This window comes from Oryctolagus cuniculus, chromosome 11, assembly GCF_051225735.1.
Source record: "Oryctolagus cuniculus isolate XC-2025 breed Fujian yellow rabbit chromosome 11, ASM5122573v1, whole genome shotgun sequence".
NCBI classification, from domain to species: Eukaryota; Metazoa; Chordata; class Mammalia; order Lagomorpha; family Leporidae; genus Oryctolagus; species Oryctolagus cuniculus.
In genome coordinates, this window is record NC_142877.1 from 116,580,246 (window position 1) to 116,599,714 (window position 19,469).

At 51.1% G+C, this 19,469-nt stretch overlaps 1 protein-coding gene across 6 annotated transcripts in view; it reads left to right on the forward strand.

Annotated features, from left to right (window-relative positions):
- TNRC6B (trinucleotide repeat containing adaptor 6B) overlaps positions 1 to 6,117 on the forward strand; it is a 289,241-nt gene extending 283,124 nt beyond the window's left edge. For all 6 annotated transcript variants that reach the window (XM_051834072.3, XM_051834078.3, XM_089308956.1 and 3 more), the window contains 2 exons: positions 1,243 to 1,382; positions 2,371 to 6,117. In XM_051834072.3, the coding sequence (XP_051690032.1) occupies positions 1,243 to 1,382; positions 2,371 to 2,758 (528 nt within the window). In that variant the 3' untranslated portion in view covers positions 2,759 to 6,117. The remainder of the gene's footprint in view (positions 1 to 1,242; positions 1,383 to 2,370) is intronic.
- Positions 6,118 to 19,469: the final 13,352 nt, after the last annotated feature.

Consider the following 19,469-nt stretch of genomic DNA (forward strand, 5'->3'; position numbering starts at 1 on the left):
CGGCCATTGGGGAGTGAACCAACGGAAAAAAGGAAGACCTTTCTCTCTGTCTCTTTCTTTCACTGTCCACTATGCCTGTAAAAAAAAGAAAGAGAGAGAAAGAGAGGAAGAGAGAGAAGCCACTTGTAGGGGCCAGGGCTGTGGCATAGTAGGTTGATCCTCTGCCTGCAGCGATGGCACCCCTTATGGGTACCAGTTCAAGTCCTGGCTGCTTCACTTTTGATCCAGCTCTCTGCTATGGCCTGGGAAAATAGAAGATGACCAAAGCACTTGGTCTCCCGCATGGGAGACCTGGAGGAGAGGAAGGTCCTGGCTTCGGATCTGCTCAGCTCCAGCCGTTGCAGCCATTTGGGGAGTGAACCAGGGGATGGAGGACCTTTCTCTCTGTCTCTCTCACTGTCTGCAACTCTACTTCTCAAACAAACAAATAAAATCTTTTTAAAAAAAAAGAAAGAAAAACAAAAAGCTACTTGTGGCATATACTGACATGCTTACGTAGTAAATTGGCACTTTTTAACCAGGGCTGAGAGCAGTTTCTCTGATCTGTAATGAACACCGGTGACACCGCTGGTTTTCAGCTGCCTACCACTGGTATCTCATGGCATTTTAAGGCAATTCCAACGATAATCTATTTATTTCCAAAGAAATTAACTAAAATGTTGGGCTCAGTGGCTCTGACAAACCATTTAAGATACTGATGCAAAAAAAGTAGAATGAATAGGTTTATTCAGCCAACCCTTAGGGAACTGTCTCCCATCACTGAACAGTGAGTTGGTGAAAATGTTGCCGACTGGCCTGAGGGCAACAGGAGAGACAGGGAGAGGTGTAAATCCACCTTTCCAGGTCGGGAGCAGTGAGGCAGTGTTGGGACAGTCTGAACTCAGTCAGCCGTCAGCATCTAAGTAATCAGACGTTTGTCAGTGCTTCTCTGTCACTTCCTCTGTAGTCCTTTGCGAGACTTAACTGCAGTTAAGGTGCTGAGGACTTTGTATGTTAAAATCTTGTTTGCACACATTTCATCTCCCTTTTCAGGTCCTACAAAGTAACGCGGTCTTACTTGCTTACCTCTTCAAAACAGACCACGAGTTGAACCATATATGCTTTTGTTTTGAACTGTATCTGTACAACTTTTTTTTACACGAAAAACATAGTGTGTCTCAGCTCAGTGATTTGAGTATGTTAAAAATGTGCCTTTCCCGCTCCACCTCCGGCTGGGGTCTCATGCGTGTCATTGCTTCTCAGATTGACGGGTCAACCTTGAGGACGATTTGCATGCAGCACGGTCCACTGCTGACATTCCATCTGAATCTGACCCAGGGCACTGCCCTGATCCGATACAGCACCAAACAGGAGGCGGCCAAGGCCCAGACGGCACTGCACATGTGAGTATCTTGCCCCGCCCCCAGCCAGCCAGACCCAGGGAGGCACCGTGAGCATTCTGGCGCCTGCGTGGCGCAGGGTCTCGGGCAGGCACCAGCACGAGTCGTCGGCGGGCTCTGAGTGCTGGGCTGGCGGGTCTTTCTGTTCTACCTAAATATGTGGACGCTGTCAGTGGTTACCGTGGGCTCACACTCAGAATTCCACACTGTAAGTGATGAGTGACGTACTGAGTAAATGTTAAGTATTGAAAGACAAAGCTGCTATTTTTGAAAATGAACCATGGTAAATTTTGTCATTTTTCATAATAGAATCTCAGTTTATAGGTAATGGTGAATTATTATGGTCTTGAGTGGGTGAGACTGGGTCAGACTTTGGCCACTGTTAGATTGGTGGGCAGGAAAAAGCCGACTCTTGGGCTGCAGATGCGGGACAGAAGCTACACAGGGCACAGGCGAGTGGGGGTGAATCCAGGCAGCGCCTCAGCACTGGAACTTGATGCTTTGGGTGTGGTGTTTCATCTCACTTGGGGAAAAAGAGATGACGCTTTCTGGGGGGACTTGATGTAGAACAATTTCAGGTTCACAGCAGAATTTCCCACACACTCCTCTGCCCCTGCCCTGGCTCCCCTCTAGAGCGGCACAGCTGCCACAAGTGGCACGCACATCGCCGGGGCCACGCTGGCAGAGGCCACATTCCGCAGGTTTGAGCTCACTGTGCAGAACAGATTGCCTCGTAGTTCCGTCCTGCCCACCTGTCTGCCTTCCCCGCTCCCTGCCCGCAAACATCTTTCTCCAGAGCTAAGCCGTCTGCAGTATGTAAGTCTGCAGTGGACTTCGCCCGTGCTGATGCTCTGTTGCTCCGAATCAGTGGACAGGCAGGTTCTCAGCCGCAGAGCCCGGAGCGGGCAGGTCAGGGGACCACATCGTGAAGCGTGGGGGTGGAAAGTGTGTGTGCACCTCAGACCCATCGCGCCTTCCTTCCCTTTCCCAGGTGTGTGTTGGGAAACACTACCATCCTGGCTGAGTTTGCCACCGATGATGAAGTTAGCCGCTTTCTGGCACAAGCTCAGCCCCCTACACCTGCAGCAACCCCGAGCGCACCTGCCGCGGGGTGGCAGTCGCTGGAGACCGGCCAGAACCAGTCAGATCCCGTCGGACCTGCTCTGAATCTTTTCGGTGGGTCCACTGGGCTGGGGCAGTGGAGCAGCAGTGCTGGTGGCAGCAGCGGGGCCGATCTTGCTGGCGCTTCGTTGTGGGGGCCCCCCAACTATTCTTCTAGCTTGTGGGGAGTCCCGACTGTGGAAGATCCCCATAGGATGGGCAGCCCTGCTCCTTTACTACCTGGTGACCTTCTGGGAGGAGGGTCGGATTCAATCTGAACTTAGAACTTTCAACTCTGACCTCGTGACCTTTTTTGGAACAGCAGCAGCACTAACTTGACCTTTTCGTTTTTTTTTTCAACTTGCAATAAATACATTTTTAAAAGGAAAAAAGAAAACGGAGAGAGAAAAAAAAAGGTGGGTCATTGACAGACTGTCTGAGCACATAGTTGCCTCCCTTCTAACTTCAGTTTTTCGTTTGGAAAATGAATCCAAAAAGAGAACATATCACTCTTGAAATACTTGAATCATGAACGCCAACCTAGAAAGACAATGTGAAGCAAGTACACATACCATTTAAATTCAAACACAAAAAATTAAAAAAATTAGTTTCTAGTTTTTCACTTTTTTCATGTTATATGGAAGTTGTTGCTAAGAAACATATATACTGAAAAAAATAGCTTTTTAACTTTGTTTGCACTGGGTGTGTTTCCGTCCTTAGGTCTACCATGTTTGGGAGGGAGGGAAATTCAAAAGAATTGTTGGGGGAGGGGGGAGGGAAGACTTGACGGAGCCTCACTTTAAAAACAAAACAAAAAAAAACACAAAAAACCTAAAAAAAAAGGAAAACATTTGTGATTGGCTGGTTGATAAATACCAGTGTGTTCTGGCACATGTAACTGCCCAGGCATGCTCGTTCTGGTATGTGTGTGCACGTGTGTTCATGTGCATTCGCGTGCATCCTTTCTGTCTCTGTGTGTGTGCCTGTGTCCCGCCCTCCTCCCTCCCCACCCCGATTTCTCAGAAAGCTGCATTGCTGACCGTCTGCGGGCTGGCTGGCCGGCCATCTGCTTTTTATTTTCTTTTCTCTTGAAACTGAGAACACACAAAGCACTGGGAACCACTGCGACTGAAGCCACTCCATGGGGCTGCGTTAAGATGAACAGAGCGCTTTTTAATAACTAAAGCAGAGAGCTCCCTCCCAGTGCAGACGAGCCCGACTGTGCGCTGTCTCTGGCTTTTCTTTTGACCCAGCAGTAGAGCGGAGCACTGCCAAGTCCATGAACCCAGGAGAGCAGGAGGTGCCTCTTTCTGTTCTGCCACCGAGTGGCCACCAGGCACACCTGAGTACCTGTGACGTCCACGCAGGCCATTGTGTTAGTTTGAACGGGAACAGAAGAGAAGAGCGTCTTTAATTATGTGATGTCCCCACAGGAGGGAAAACTATGTTCCCTCTTGGATATGTGGTCAGGTATCAGAAATCCATCCAAAAAATCAGGTGAATGCTGAGTTAAATGGTTGTGTTGGTTCTCTCTTCACTCGATGGAAGCAGAAAACACTAAGTTGTGGACAGCCTCCGGAAAGCTCCCGCAGCTCCTCCCTCTGCTCTGGCTGGGCGGCGCCGGGCGTAGGCGTGGTACAGGCCATTGCTGACAGAGATGTTTACCTAACGAATGTCCTTAAGCCAGTGTGTACTCCACACGTTTCCTTTTGTCTCTCTGTGTATTTCCTGTGTATGTGGTTTTGCTTAGGCAGGTATAACTTAGCAGAGACATTTAAGTATTGCACCTTTTTTTTTTTTTTTGGTTTTGACCTCTTTTTTCCCCTACTTTGTACTGTTGCTTTTATTTTATTTTATTTTTTTTTTTTGTATTTAAAGGTTTTGCTTTTGTTTTTGTTTTTTAAGCATCAATGTAGTAGTACTCTGGGCCGAACAGGGGGCATTTAATCCACAGTTACCACCAACATGTATGTACTCACGTTGGAATCCAAATGTATCAGACTGCTCATGGTGAAGAGAGTGACGGCAGACCTGAAGGGGTCCCCCTTGAGACAAAGCCGATGGCTGGCGGGTGGGGGACGCGTGCCGGCGACCTGCGAGCACTCACGCGGACGGCCAGGTCTGCATTCTCCTCTCTGACATCAAGTGCCCACATTCTGTACCAGCAAACACCTGCCCATTCCAGCCCTTGGTGGGAGCAGACCCCCGTCCTCCGTACCTTGCTGCTAGTGAGGACGAGGGAGTTTTCCTTAGCATGTTCAGTGAAGGATACAACAATGCCTAATGTATTTCCGCTTCCGTCTCTGTGTAAGTGGGTGGTTGGGTGCATATAGGAACAGACAAAAAGGCATTATTTGCATGTTAGTGACTTTGCGAGACAAAGAATGGGAAAGTCTGTAGTCCTTGGCTTACTTAACCTGTTGACTACAGACCTAGCCTCACAAGAGATTGACAGGCATAGTTCGAGCGAGCACGTCCATCCAAGTCTGCGTGAGCCTTTTGTGGGTCAGTGGTCAGACTCGAGTCTGCAGCATTGGTTTGGTCCCACGGATGCCTTGTTGAACGCTGAGCGTGCCCTCCTCCTGCTCACCGGTTTCTGTCACCACCACACCTCTTCCACCTCTGCCTCACACCGAAAGTCTCCTTCTGGCCGCACTGGCTGCTCTCCGTGCGTGGTGGCCCCGGGTGAAGCACGGCTTCTGTTCAGACATCTGCAGAAGGCTGCATCTTAGTGTCCCTGGGCCAGGAGCATGCCCTGAGGCTCCCTGGAGCCTGAGGTGACATCCACTGATGCTCTTGGTTCACTGCTGTGTCCTGGCCCCCCCCTCCCCCCGGCCTGTTGGTCCCTTGACCTGCACTATGGGTTAGTTGAGTTCCTTACGATACTACGGTGAATGCCGGGTGCTAGAGCCCCTCTGTTTACAAGACATAATGAGGGATTTGAAATATGTAAAAATAAACACGAGAAGCTAAAATGTTCTTCCATCATAAGCTTAAAGGGAAAAAAACTAAAAACTTAAAAAAAAGACCAAAAAGTGCATATATATATACATATAAATATATATTTTAGATGAAGACTAACTCTGGGAGCATTTAACAGTGTTTTTTTGTTTTTGTTTTTAACATTTATTTTCCTGCTTTAAAATTTGCAAGCATTCTCAGGAATTCTAGGGTAGGAAGCCAGTTTTTTGAAGATGGTTTATTTAACCATATCTTATCCTAGATAGATGGCTGTTTCTTTCCTGTTAATAAACTTTTACAAGTTCCTGAAACTTCAGAAAGTTTAAAAAATTTTTACTTAAAAAAATGTAAAAAGAAAAGTCTCCAAATGTTATTGTCATACTGGGGAATCACACATTTTAAAACACATAGAAAGAAATATTTTTTAAAAATTATCAATTTAGCAGCAACAGGTTAAATTCATTATCTTAAACACGGGAGAAGGATTACACTTTTTAAGAGCTGCATCTTGGACTCATTGCAATTGTGTGCGATTTAGCGGGAGAGTGTTTGGTGCCATAAATGGGAATGCTGTCACCGTGTTCCTTCCCATTTAAGACTGAGCTAAAAACTCCCCAAGTGATTTTTATTTTTCTAAAGAGGCCCTTCTCCCTCTCCCACTGCCCAACCCCAGCAACAAAAGAAAGAAACAACAGCTTAAAAAATCTGTAAAAATAGTACAGTTGGATTGCTGAGAATATGTAAAGAGTTAGGAAATGATAGGTTAATAATTCTTGGAACAAATTTTAAATATAGGCATTACTAGAGGAAAATGATCTATGGACTGTTCCATTAATGAAGAATGTCTGTCTTCCTCCACCTGTTACTGGGGGAGGAGACCATACGGAAGAATCTAATAAGGAACAAGTGGTTTTGCTTTCTTAGCTCCCAGCTACTGTGTGTTCATTGTAATCGCTGTCCTGAGGATCTGCTGCTGAATTCTCCCCATCCCTCAGCCAGAGATGTGGAGTATCTCCTTTCAGTTTTTGGCAACATATTCTATATTCCCCTCCCTGGGGCCAGGGGTCAGAATTCCCGAACATGACCACAGCTTCTTTGAACATTAAGCTTCCCAGTGGGAAAGAAACTCCAGCTCGACAGGTAAGGGAGCGGGTGGGGCTGCTGCCTGCAGTTTCTCTAAAGCCGCTTTAGTGCCTTCGTACATACACCCAGACGTCCTGCACAGGGGTGGGCCAGCCGCTCCGCACGCGCTGAGACGCTTGTCCGTGAAGGAAGGTGGAGTGGTTCTGGACAGGCCCCCAGAGGCAGTGGGCTAACCTTAAAAGAAGCAAACAGAAATCAAGAAAGTTCAGAATGGTTTTATATCTGGACAACGCAGGATGGCACGTCCCTTCCTGGCGTCGTGTGCCCTGCGTACTGTGCGTCGGCTTCCCCGGCGTGTCGTGGAGCGGCCACGGTGACTGGAAAGGCGCTCTCTGTGGGGCCAGCAGGAAGGGGTTCCTGGATTTCTGCTGTTTGCATCCTTGGGCTCCTCACTCTGTCCTTGCCCCCCACCCCCACCCCTTGTCAGCTTGCTGGAAGCTTTGCTTTGTTGGTTGGCAGTGACCTAAGAGCAGGCTATGGGAAGGGTGTTGTGGAAGAGGGAAGCTCCTTTCTGTGGCAGGAGCCTCGTCTGCTGAGAGGTCAGGTGGCTGCAGTGTACTGAAACCCAGTGGGAGGGGTTTTCTGTCCCACCTGGTTCTGGCACAAGTGGAAGGGCTTTGCTGGTCACCCTCATTGCATAGAGTGATTTTATATCAACAGTTTGATCATGTAAGTTTGAGCTTTACAGTTTCGACTAGTTCCTGTTTTTTGTTGAACACTTGATTTCTAGTGGCAGGAGGTGTGTGCATCTCTTAAACATCACATTCTGTCCACCTGATGAGTAAGCCAAAAGACAAGATGCGCTCTCAGGTGAGGTGGTGTCTGCCACCAGACGGGACCTCTGCTATGAGGTACATCCAGTGCCATGAACTCACTTAGGTGTTCAGAAACAAGACACTGTGAAGAAATGGAGGGCCTTGTGACATCCCTGGCCCCTCGGTCCCTGACCCCTGTAGCTCATTTGCAACATTCACAGGAGTTGATTTAGCAAATTCTTTCATTCATCGCTGTCCCTACAGCAAGTCAGCTCAGCTTGGTTTTCTGTTCTGTGACTCCTGTTGTAAGCCTTTTCCCACCTCTTCTGACGTGAATGTAGCACTCGTCAGCAGTCGGTTCTTCCATGCTCCTGTGGGTTGAGTGGTCTGTAAGGCATGCATGGGGACAAAAAAGCAAGAACAGAGAATCCTGCCTCAGCATTTGGAAACGCCTTTATTAATCTATGACAAACTAGAAGTTGGTAGGCTATTAACTTGTTGCAAACACTCAATCTCACCACCTTTGCTGGAGAGGGTGATTGGGTTATAGCCAGATTCCATTTTGACCTCAGATGCTGTGTACTTTTTAATTTTATATGTATATATTCTGCCATTTTGACTTTTCTCTTAACCAGAAGCAAAATGTCCATGTGCAGAGCAAACTGCTGAGACCAAGGCTGTTTGTCTGCCGAGTTCAGCGGGTGTTTTCAGCAAACCCCGGCTGTAACGGACATCTCTAAGATAGGGAACAACTGAGTGTTTCTGTCAAAAAGGTCCCGTTCTTCCTCACCCTCAGAGTGAACATTCAACATGTACAGCTTTGTAGGTTATTCATTTGCATTTCGGTTTCTTCTGTTTTGTAAGTATCTATAATGTCTTCAGCTAGGAGCAGAGACACATTTTTAGCTGGTTACAAAAAAAAATCAGACTTTCTCCTACAGTGTTTTTTGCCAAGTTTTTTCACATTTCATGTCTATGCATTAACTATACTTGGTGTTACTGCAAAAACAAATTGTTGTTCTTTGTGTTTTTCTTCCTGTGGGCATACAACTAGGGCCACATGTGATAGTACAGATGAAGATCTTCTGGCCTGTGTGTGTACAGTAATTTGTCAATCTGAAGACCTCAGCAGTCATTCAGAAATTAGGGTGTCCCAGTCCCTGCTGCACACCACGCCACACCACCGTGCACCCTTTTGCTTCCTTGTCTGCACAGACGCCGTCTGTCCACACAGCCTAAGAACAGATGCACACACAGAGTGCCGGCAAGGTCGCCGTCACTCTGTAAGCAAATGTAGACATTATCTGCATTTCCTGCATTTGCACACGACCCATGAGGCAGCCTGGGCTGTGGCTAGTGCCAAAGGTGGACTCTCAGAGGCAGGCCCCCTTTTGTCAGTGGTAGTGGTTTTTCCTTGACCTTAAATTTGACTGAGGGGGGCTGCTATCACTTTCCTCAGATCTGAAATCAATCTGTGAACATAGTAGAAGCTTCATAATCATTGGGCATCAACCCTCCCTAACCTGCCCATAACACTGCCCCACTCCTGTACCCCATGCTGCCAGGGAGAGACCGTGGCCATCTCCAGGATGGCAAAGGGCAGGCATTGGTCAGGAGCCGGGAGCTGCCCCTGCGTCCTCGCTGTCCACACGTCCAGGTGCGGTCGCCCAGACGGGACTGCAGGCCCTGCCAGCGCCTGCCTCACGGAAGTTACAGTTCCCTTTCCACTTCACCAGACACCTGGATTTGTTTGTACCAAGAAACTGCTCCCCAGGAAAGATGGTACGATCCTGACTGAGGGGTTTCTGAAAAGCTCAGTCATCGGTTCTTCAATGTGCAGACGCTTGTTTAAATAAACAAGAAGCAGTATCTCCCTAAAGCACTTTGTGCCTCAACTTGACTTCCAAGCTGTAAGAGTGCCCCGTTGCAGCGGACCCATTTCTAGCCCAAACCGGAAAGACGGAGTTGCTCCTCCGTGAGCGGCAGCGGAAGCTCAGGCCCCGCGAGGCAGCCTCGGGAACGCACACGCTTTCCTCTCCTGACCGCCGGGCCTGGCCTCGCGCCTCCTCCGGGGCTGCTGAGAGGGTGCGAGGAGGAGGGGACAGTCCCAGTCCCAGTCCCGAAGGAGGAGGGGCGCTGATGAAAACTGAGACCTGTGGAACCCTTCAAGGAGTGACCTGCCTGGTAAATGTAGTCGTGCCGTTCCTCACCGCGCGATGCGTGTAGGCGTACTTCTTGCCAGAAGCGTTGAGATGAGATAGAGAGGCTGTGTTGAGAACACTGCCCTGTCCCCTTCTGTGATGTGGACATGGGGTTAAGTGTAGTATTTCTGAATGTGCCTTGTGAGTCCAGAGAGCGTCTTGTAGGGAGAGACTTGAGATACAACACTCAGCTCAGTCTGGCGGGAGTGGGGTGGGGTGGGGCAGCTGTTGCATTCTCATTAGCATCAGTGTCGCACAGTGCGGACTTGGGTGGAAGGGGGTCCTGGGACGTGGCAGAGCAGAGAGACCCAGGTCCCCTCCGAGCGTGGGATGGACTTGGGCACTGCATTACCTCGTTTCCTCCTGTGCTTGCGCGTGTGCGTGGCTGTCTGTAAGCACCGGAGAAGGGAAGGGGGCGTACCTGTGACAAATCCAAGCGTGGGGAGAAGGCGCTCTTAGCATCTGCAGTGCAGGGCAGGCGGCTCTGGGTGCCCTCTGAGCCGGTGTCCCGGGAAGGCCGGGCCTTCCCTGTTGCTGTCTGTGCACACGGGAGAGAAGGATTCTAGTTAGCTTAGCCGCCTGCGCTGTCCCTTGCTTGTTTTATTCCGTTCTCAACAGTTCCTCCTCTTCTCCCCACTCCTGTCTTCTAAGGAAATTCCCAGCGAATGCAAAGGGCCATTTCTGTAGCTCCTCAGAGCACCCCAAAGAGGAAAACCTCCCTCCCACTTCACCCAGGAAGGTGAAGGGAGGGGGCTGCCTGCCGCTGGCTGTGCCTCACTCAGTCCCCTCTACTGGCCTTGAAATGGATTATTATGCAAATGTGAATTTTGATACTGAATTTAAGAGGTTCTTGGATTTTCTTTTTTCAAAAAAAAGGGGGGGTCCCACATGTGGTCATCATCGCTTCTTTATTTTATAAGGTGAATTGTGACTATGCATCCTGTGAGGGGAGGAGCGGGTGGAGAGGGGAAGGAAGTGGCTTTGCACCCCTGTTCTCCAGTTTCTGTGTCCATGGTAATCCCCATGTCCTGGAGGGGAAGGGAGTGGAAGTGGGTGAGGGGAGGTAGAGAGAGGCCTCTGAGTTCCCCTCTGTGGCTGGCGTAGCGCATTCCCGGGGCCTGTGGTCCCGTCCGCCAGGACAGTACAGGGCTCTTGGTCCCAGCCACGTAGTGTTAGCCCAGTGTGCAGTGGGACCCCAAAGGCTCCGGTGTTCTCTGGGAAAAGTTCTCATCCTTTCCTGACTCCAGACCCTTTCAAGCTCAGGAAACCATGCCTCACCCAGGCTGACCTCCAGGTTCATCCTTACAGCAACTTTGGAAATCCCCCTTCTCTCCTTTTTCATCTTTGCTTTCTCTTTTTGTTTTAAGTCATTTTAAAGTGAACTCACGCTTAATTACTAGGAAACTGTCCTGCTCTGTAGGGGAGAGGGCTGTTGCCCAACAGGCAAACGAGGGTTCTCTTCCCCCGCCAAGACCCCGCCACTGATGGGCTGGCCTGGGAATGTCCCCTTCTTGTTGGTCTTGCCTGTGGTTAATCAGGACACCGGCCTCGCTCTGGCCTCGGCATTGTTGGCAACACAGAGTATCCTAAAGATCTGCGTTCAGTGTTCTCCACACAGCCATTTCCGTTGTTGATGTTCACAGTACTGTAACGAGCGACAGACTTGACACAGTCTCCTCGTGCCGTGCAGGGCTGCACAGGCATGATCTTATCAGGGTTCCAATCTGTTAGATTGCCTTTAAACAAAATAACAAAACATACACAAAAAATCCTGACGTTTCAACTGTCTAACACAAAACAATACCTCGAGGTCCCCCCCACCGCAAACCCCCGACTCCTCACTCCTTCCTGACACTAGTGAGTTACCCTTTTTAAAATACGAACGTGTGTAAATAGCAGGATAACTTTAAAAGCATTTTCTTTGCTGTGAAAGTAACCCCAAATATATGATTTACTCAGTTTTGTTTTAAGCCATCGGAAGTTTCAGATCTCACTCTTTCATGTTTGAGCAGCCCAGCAGAGCAGGTCCGCGGAGTGGGTTTGCGTTTGTGGTGGGGGTGGGGGTGACAGCAGACCAGGACCTGAACCCTGTCCTAAGCAGGTGCCATCCAGTCCCAGGGTGGGGAACGTCTGACTCTCTCTCCAGCAGGCCCTTCCCCTCCAGGGAATCCAGACCTCGTGCTCCCACCATCTCTTGGTTCAGACACAGGACGCGCGCACACCCCTTTCATAACCCTCATCCTGCAGTATGCAGAGGGATTGAGCCCCTGGCATCTCAGTCTGCGCGGTAGGCTTCAAGGCCTTGTTGCTCTGGAAGCGTGCTGAGTCTCCCCGAGGGCTGCCTGCATCCTAGACCTTCCTCCCGCACGCACGAAGCCGAGGGAAATACGGTTAGCAAATGCCAGCCGCTGCTCGCCTAGAATTGGGCACCCACAGAGCAGGGCAGCAATGGGTCATCGGCATCGCTCTTTCTTCACAAACCGCTGCCCCCTTCCCTGTCTCTTCAGACAGACCCCCTAGCATGAAGAAGTCCCTTTCGTTTGATCTCCGCACCTTGTATAGCGACGACTTCCTTTGAGGGAGGGAGCTTGATTGTGAGTGCATGCGGATTGTCCACCCGCCTTCTGACCGGGCCCCTTGGCCTGGGTTTTATTTCTGTTGTTCATCGGAGACCCTTTTTCCATCACATCCTTCGTCTGTCCCCTCATTTCCCTCTGGCGCTCCCAAAGGGCTTTGCTGATCTCTGCACTTCTTTCCTGGGACACCCCCACTACCACCCTTTGCACACACCAGTGACCAAAGTGTACGCAGTGATCTCACAGAAGACATCAAAAATGGTGCATGCACCGTGAATGTGCTCACAGAGACACGTGCACAAGACTCTGCACCCTTGGCCTTAATCTCAGAGTGACTTAAGGTGCAGGAACATTTTTAACAGGTTTTAAAAAAATAAAAATAAATAAAAAGCAACCCTTTTGGAAGGGGAAAAAAAAAAAGAAAGCAGATGCAACAGCTCACCTGTGCCCGCTCCTGGCTTCCCACTGCCCGCTCACCACTTCCGTGCCCGCCCCACCGCATCCTTGCTTTGCGTAACCAAAAAAGAAAAAAAAAAAAAAAAAACACAGACAACAAAAGCGACCTGAGGAAAGGTTTCTGGACTATTTTATCCTCCTCCATTTAGATGGAGAAATAAATGCTGCTTCGAGTTCCATAATCCTAGGGGGCTATGTTTACATAGTAAAACAAATACATCCTACCAAATCAGGAAACAGTGAATATGGGAGTCACTTCAGTGAGAGGTCCCTGCTGGTGACCCAGAGATGGAGCCGACTGGGCGGGGGGACAGAGGAGGAGAGGTAGGGAAGCCCTTCCAGTGACCGGTGACAATGCCCTTCCTCCTCTCCTCCCTTCACGTCTCTCTTGCCCCCTTTAAACAGACGGTGCAGAGAAGGGCATCAAACAGGCTGGATTTTCAAAGGCAGCTTTTCCAACTTTGCACACCAACAGGTCACAGGAAGGCACAGCAAAAACCCTCTCATCTGAGACACTGTCGGCAGAAACAAAACCTGTAAAAATGACTACATAGCTGCACATATTGACGCGCTCTGCGAGTTACCTATAAGTGTTGTGTTTTTCTTATACTTGAAATAGCTTTTACAATATAATTTTGGTGGCTTTCTTTCCTCTCTTGTGACGGGCAATTGAAAAGGCGGATGATGGGAATTGAGTACGCTGGGTGGGGGAGAAGGGAGGGTGGACATGGCATTGTCTCTCTCTCTCTCTCTCTCTCTTTTAACATAGAGGTTTAATCAAACTCGCATGTGTTGAAGCGGCTCCTCATATTAACCGGTTTTACATGGACACAGAAACTAGGCACTTTACAGGTGCACTTGCACGGCAGGCTGGGCCCCCTTTTCTATATTTTATTTTACTTTTTTAGTATAGTGGTACTTAAAATCACTGGTTCACTTAAAAAACAATAAAATGTTAAACTCTACTAATGTACAAATAAGCTGAAAAGTTGCATTTTATGTGTATTTTTTGCCATAGCAGGTACTGTATTTCTCATGCTGGATTTCAAAAAAAAAATCAAAAACAAAAAAAACTAAAGGGTGGTGTTTTATTGGATTGTGACAGGTTGAGTAATAAGGAACTAAGTCGTCGTCATTTCATTAAAGCTGAGAGATGATGTAATGCATATATAAGAGTTTTCTGAAGGGTTTTTTTGGGCTTTTAAACAGCTTATTTTTGTTTTTGTTTAGTTTTTTATTTTATTTTATTTTGGAAAGATATGATTGTATTATGTGCAACTCAGTTGCTTACATTATAACTACAAAATATTTTTGGGTTCCTGGAAAAAAAAAAGAAAAAAGACTAATAAATGTGTTTGGCTGCTAAGCACTTACTGTCGTGGTTTCCTGTCTGAGCTGCTTGTCCGCTGGCTGTTTGTATTTTTCCCCACTCTTCCCTGACTCCCTGACTCCACACGTTCACCCACTCCGCAGCCCAGCCTTTGGATTGGGGCCTCAGCCTCGTCGTCGTGTTGCAGGAGTCGTGGGTCCTGTGCGGGGCTCGCTGCCTGCCCCCAGGGCCACCACCCAGGGGTCCTCCCTCTGCCTGGGGCTGTTGTCTCCTGCAGTCCTGACCTGGAGGGAGCGTGGGGCAGAGGGGAGAGGAGAGAAGATGCACTCCTAGGTTTCCCTGCATCCCGCCGCTGCCGGGGAGCCAGCACCAGGAGCCCACGCCGAGCACCCCTCGAGCCTGCCCTGGGTGCCGCAGCATCACTGAGGAGGTTACAGCGGGCCCGAGGGCCAGGCTTCCCCGACCCACGGTTTCTTACGTACTGCCAGCTGCTGAAATAGAATTCTAGAAATCTGGCCACGAAACACGTCTGGAATGGCAGAGGCGAGGGACGGAGAGAACTAGGCTGAGTCTTTTCGTTAACTGAGAGGCGGTAACACTGATGGGGCTTCCCCTGAGCCCACTGCTGGCCCTGCGTATGCACCCCACCCACGGCACTGGCGAACCCGTGCCAAGAACCCTGCCCGATGGAGAAGTCGCGTGCCAGGCACCTCAGGAAAGCGCCGGATTGCTGAGGAAGACGGTTGTGCAGGTGGGGGCCACGTGCCACCCACCCACCTCCTCCCAGTGGCAGAGCAGCTCTGTGGCCGAGAAGACCCGAGGTGGACGAGGAGAAGCCCCACGGGGGCCCGCCTGGCGCCGCCCTGTGCTCTCCGAGCGCTGCACACTTGGGACCTTCAAAGGGCTGGATTCAGATCGGGATGCTTTCTGAATGCGTAAACCGGATGGCATTGGAGAGCGTAAGGCCCGTGTCAAGGCTTCAGCATCTGACTCCGCCCTCCGTAGCGTCCACACAGAACACCCACCTGTCCCGCTGCCTGGCGCCTCCACCTCTTCCCTGTCCCCCCCCCCACACACACACACACACAGCCACTGCCTCCAGAGCCGCTCGGCTCCAGCACCCCTGTCCTGCAGCCGCCTCCCTCGGCCTTGGTGGCTGTGTGTTGACTCCAGCCGTTCTCTTCTCGTTGACTTTATGGCCCCTGGGCTAACAACGTATGTTTCCACGATGCCGGAGTGACAAGAGCCTCAGTTTGGGAAAAGCCCATTCTCTACCTGCATTCCAAGACGGTCAGCATTGCCAGAGGACGAAATAAGGACTCCTCAGAACCCACTCCGACCCCTCCCCCACGGGACGTCCTGTGCTCCTCTGACCCAGTCGGTCCACCCCTTCCAGTTATTTTCCAACTTCAAGTCTTCACCCTGTCCCTCGCCCACTAACACCCAGAGAAAATGAGAGGTCTCCGATTTCCCCAAATTCAGAGCAGAGGGGGTCTCTCTCCCTTTCTTGGGATGGTTCCCCTTCCAGTGTTTGGCCCCCTTCCCCTCCTGCCCCTGGGCACTTGGGCCTTCCTTGTCCACTCTCTCCCCACGTGTCACCTGCAGTGTTTTGTTTGTTTTAGAGAGGGGGAGAGAGAGCTTCCGTCCACTGGTTCACTCCCCGATGGCTGCAACACCCAGGGCTGCCAGGGCTGGGCCAGACGGATGCCAGGATCCAGGAGCTTCTTCCAGGTCTCCCACATGGGAGCAGGGGCCCAAGGACTTGAGCCATCCTCTGCTGCTTTCCCAGGCCACAGCAGAGAGCTGGATCAGAAGTAGAGCAGTCTGGATTCGAACCATCGCCCATATGGGATGCCCACGGTATGCCCACATCATAGGCGGTGGCCTCACACATGCAGTGTTTTTTTGTTTTTTGTTTTTTGTTTTTTTGCCAGGCAGAGTTAGAGAGAGTCAGAGAGAGAGTTACAGACAGAGAGAGAAAGGTCTTCCTTCTGTTGGCCACTATGACCGGCACTGCGCCAATCCGAAGTCAGGAGCCGGGTACTTCCTCCTGGTTTCCATGCAGGGGCAAAGCACTTGGGCCCTCCTCCACTGCCCTCCCAGGCCACAGCAGAGAGCTGGACTGGAAGAGGAGCAACCGGGACAGAATCTGGCATCCCGACCAGGACTAGAACCCGGGGTGCCGGCACCACAGGCGGAGGATTAGCCTAGTGAGCCACGGCGCCGGCCTGCAGTGTTCTTGACTGTCAGGGTGCCCAGTGGTGAACTCCCCTCGTGGGCTGCGTTCCACCCCGCCTCGCTCCTGTCCCATCTTCCGCTCCAGAAGTTACCCTCCTCTCCGCCCTTCCACCTGGATTCCTGCCACCATGAGCCCACCACAAGACCTCTCAGGTCATTAGCAACCCCTGAGTCCAGTGGCCACAGGTCTGTGGCTGGCCTGTGCTCGCTGTGTCCCTCCCTCACCGCCGGGGTGGCCAGGTCCTCTGGCTTGGCCGTGAGCTGCTGGTTTGACCAGGGCCCAGCCCCAGCCCCCCACTCTGCTGTGTTCTCCATCTCTCCGCCTTCTCTCTTTCTGACTGAACTCTAAATTCTGAAATGCCCTGCGCTCCGTCCTGAAGTTTCTTTGAGTCATGTCGATCTTTTTTTTTTTTTTTTTTTTTTTTGGACAGGCAGAGTTAGAGTTATACAGAAAGGTCTTCCTTTTTCCATTGGTTCACCCCCCAAGTGGCCACTACAGCCGGCGCTGCGCCGATCCGAAGCCAGGAGCTTCCTTCTGGTCTCCCATGCAGGTGCAGGGCCCAAGCACTTGGGCCATCCTCCGCTGCCTTCCCGGGCCACAGCAGAGAGCTGGACTGGAAGAGGAGCGACCGGGGCAGAATCTGGCGACCCGACCGGGACTAGAACCTGGTGTGCCGGCGCTGCAGGCGGAGGATTAGCCTAGTGAGCCGCGGCGCCAGCCATCGATTTCACTTTTAAAATACAACCACAGACCGGCCTCCAGCGCGGGCCTCTGTACTCAGGCACCCAGTTGCCTCGACAGATGCCCCCACTCTCACCAGATCTACTTGTCCAGGGTTTCCCATCTCAGCGGCACCACTGTTCACCTAATTGTTCAAGCTATGGCTTCTGTCAGGCAGTCTGCACATCCGTCCTTGGGGTGTGGACACTAGCAGTCACCTGTCGCCTCCTCACCTCCTCACCGCAGCCTCCCCCACCCCAGCCCCGGCTTCTTGGTCATCTGCCCTCCCCCCTTGACCACTGCACGTTGCTCTCTGCTCCGTGGCCGTTACTTGTTCATGGCACCTCCAGTGGTTTCTCTTTAACGTGTAAAATGCAGATGTCACAGCACTGTCCATAGATGCCACGCACACAGACCTCACTCCAAGTCCCCTGAACTCAGATCTCAGCACTGGTCATAACTACATCAGGGTGGTGCTCTGCACAGGCTGTGGAATACTGTTGTCCTCTGCCGAAAGTGCTCCTTCTGCTGTATTTCATCAAACAGGAGGCTCTCCCCGCTTTTAAAAGTAGCTGCCACCTCCTACTCCCCCAGTCTACTGTGGGGAAGTCTACTTCTTCTCTTGTCCTGCTGTATTTTCTTTTCAGAGCTTCTCTCTTCGAAAATCACTGAGTTTACTTCTTCATTATCCATCTCCCTCACTACAGCGTAAGCACCAAAAACGACAGAATTCTGGGTTGTTCACCAGCTCCAGGTCTGAAGCCCCTAGAGTTTTAAGTAACCTCTGTATACTTGATGACCCCTGAATTTACACCTCCGCCATGCCAGTGAGCTCCAGACCTGCATCAGTAACTGTCTGCTCAGCATTTTGAAGCACTTGGGGGGCCTGACACTGCAAACTCAATAAACCCAGCACAGACTCGGGGCCTCCCACCCACGGTCACTGCATCACCTTGCATCCTGCGGTGAAACCTGGAAACCCAGGATATCCTTGACTGTCCCCTTTCTTCCCCTTAACCTGTCCCTCATCAAACTGGCTTGTTTGTACCTGTTACGCTGTCACCTACCTTTCCTGGTGGCCAGTCTCCTCCCAGCTAAAGCACCTACGCCTCTCGGCCTTACCTGGTCCACTGTAGCAGCCCGGCTGGTTGCCCACTTGGCATTCGCTCCAGTTCTGCCCCTCCCTAATCCATGCTGTACACAATAGCCAGGATGGTAGTCCCCACAGATGCAGTGAAAGCAACCTCCAGCCTAGAGCCCTCAGTAGATTTCCGTTGCTTGGAGTAACATCCAAAATACTCTTTATTTCCAACAGGTTCTCACTGTCTGCCTCCATCTACTCCAAACCCACCTCCCTCTTCTCTCCCCTCAGTCATCTCACTCTGGCCTTGGTGACCCCTGTGCCTACTACAAGGCCTGGCACATGGTCTGCTCTATTATGGAGCAATGATCCTAATGAGTAACAGGATTTTCTATCAACAGACCAGGTTTTAAAACCTGACATAAAAGCCAGGAGGTGCAAAGCAGGGGCCCAAGAGAGATTTAAAAAATCCAAAAGACGTACAACTCCCAGTGTGGAGGTGTTGCTCTAGGTTCCCCACAGCCACATGGAAGTGTCCTGGTGGCTTTCAGAGGTCAAGAACCACGGCTCAGCAGGTAAGCCTTGGGGGGTGTGCGGGTGTCTTCCAAGGAGGGGAAACGTGTTAGACCTTGAGGGGACTCCCCCCACTTCTTTTCCAGGAACGGGAGGATGCAGGGTCATCACTGCAGACCCAGAGCAGCGGGAAGAGGAGGATGGGGAGGGCGTCATCTGGCTTTCGAGGCCTAAGGGAGAAAGGTCAGCCTCCAGATGATTGAGTGTAGGTAAGAATAAAATCTGACTCAAACCCGAAGGTTTGAGATGTGCACTGGGGAATTCTGCTCCCGGTTCTGCCCCTGCCTGCACGTTCTCTGATCCCCCACAAACTCGGTTTCTTTATGCAAGTACAGGTAAGCATACTATGGGCCAGGGCCTTTCGGTTTCTCTGCTAGGTCAGTGAGAATGTGATTTGGAGCTGGAGGGAGGGCAGAGTTGCAGGGCAGTGCTAAGGATAAAGCAGGGAGGGGAGTGGCTGAGAGCAGGAGTTTGAGTGAACTAAGAGTGGGGTTGTCAGCCACACTTCTCGGGAGGAGACCTCACACTCATCAGTGCCGGAGCCAGGGACGACTGGCGAGGAGGAGGCAGAACTGGAAATAGTAAAGACCCTAGGTAAAATGCGAGAAGGACTAGGAGCCTTTCCTGAGGGATAAGGTGGACTCCTGGAGGCAGGACTCCTGTTCCGAGGAGGGGAAGTCGGCGAAGCGCAGCAGAGGCGGGAGGGAAGGCAGTGGTCGCGGCGGCGGGAAGCCAGAACCATAGCCTCACCCGGCTCACCGCGACAGCCCCGAAGCACCCTGCAGGGAGGGGGTGTGCGGGGAGCGACCCCAGCTTCCCAGACCTCTGTTCTCAACTCCCACCCAAAAACGGAACCTGCGGCTGGACCGGCTTCTCGGACAGCCAGGGCCTTCTGGAACTGGCGCTGCAGTTGTTAGAGTCGACTGCCCGAAAAACGTCACCAAGAGACATCTC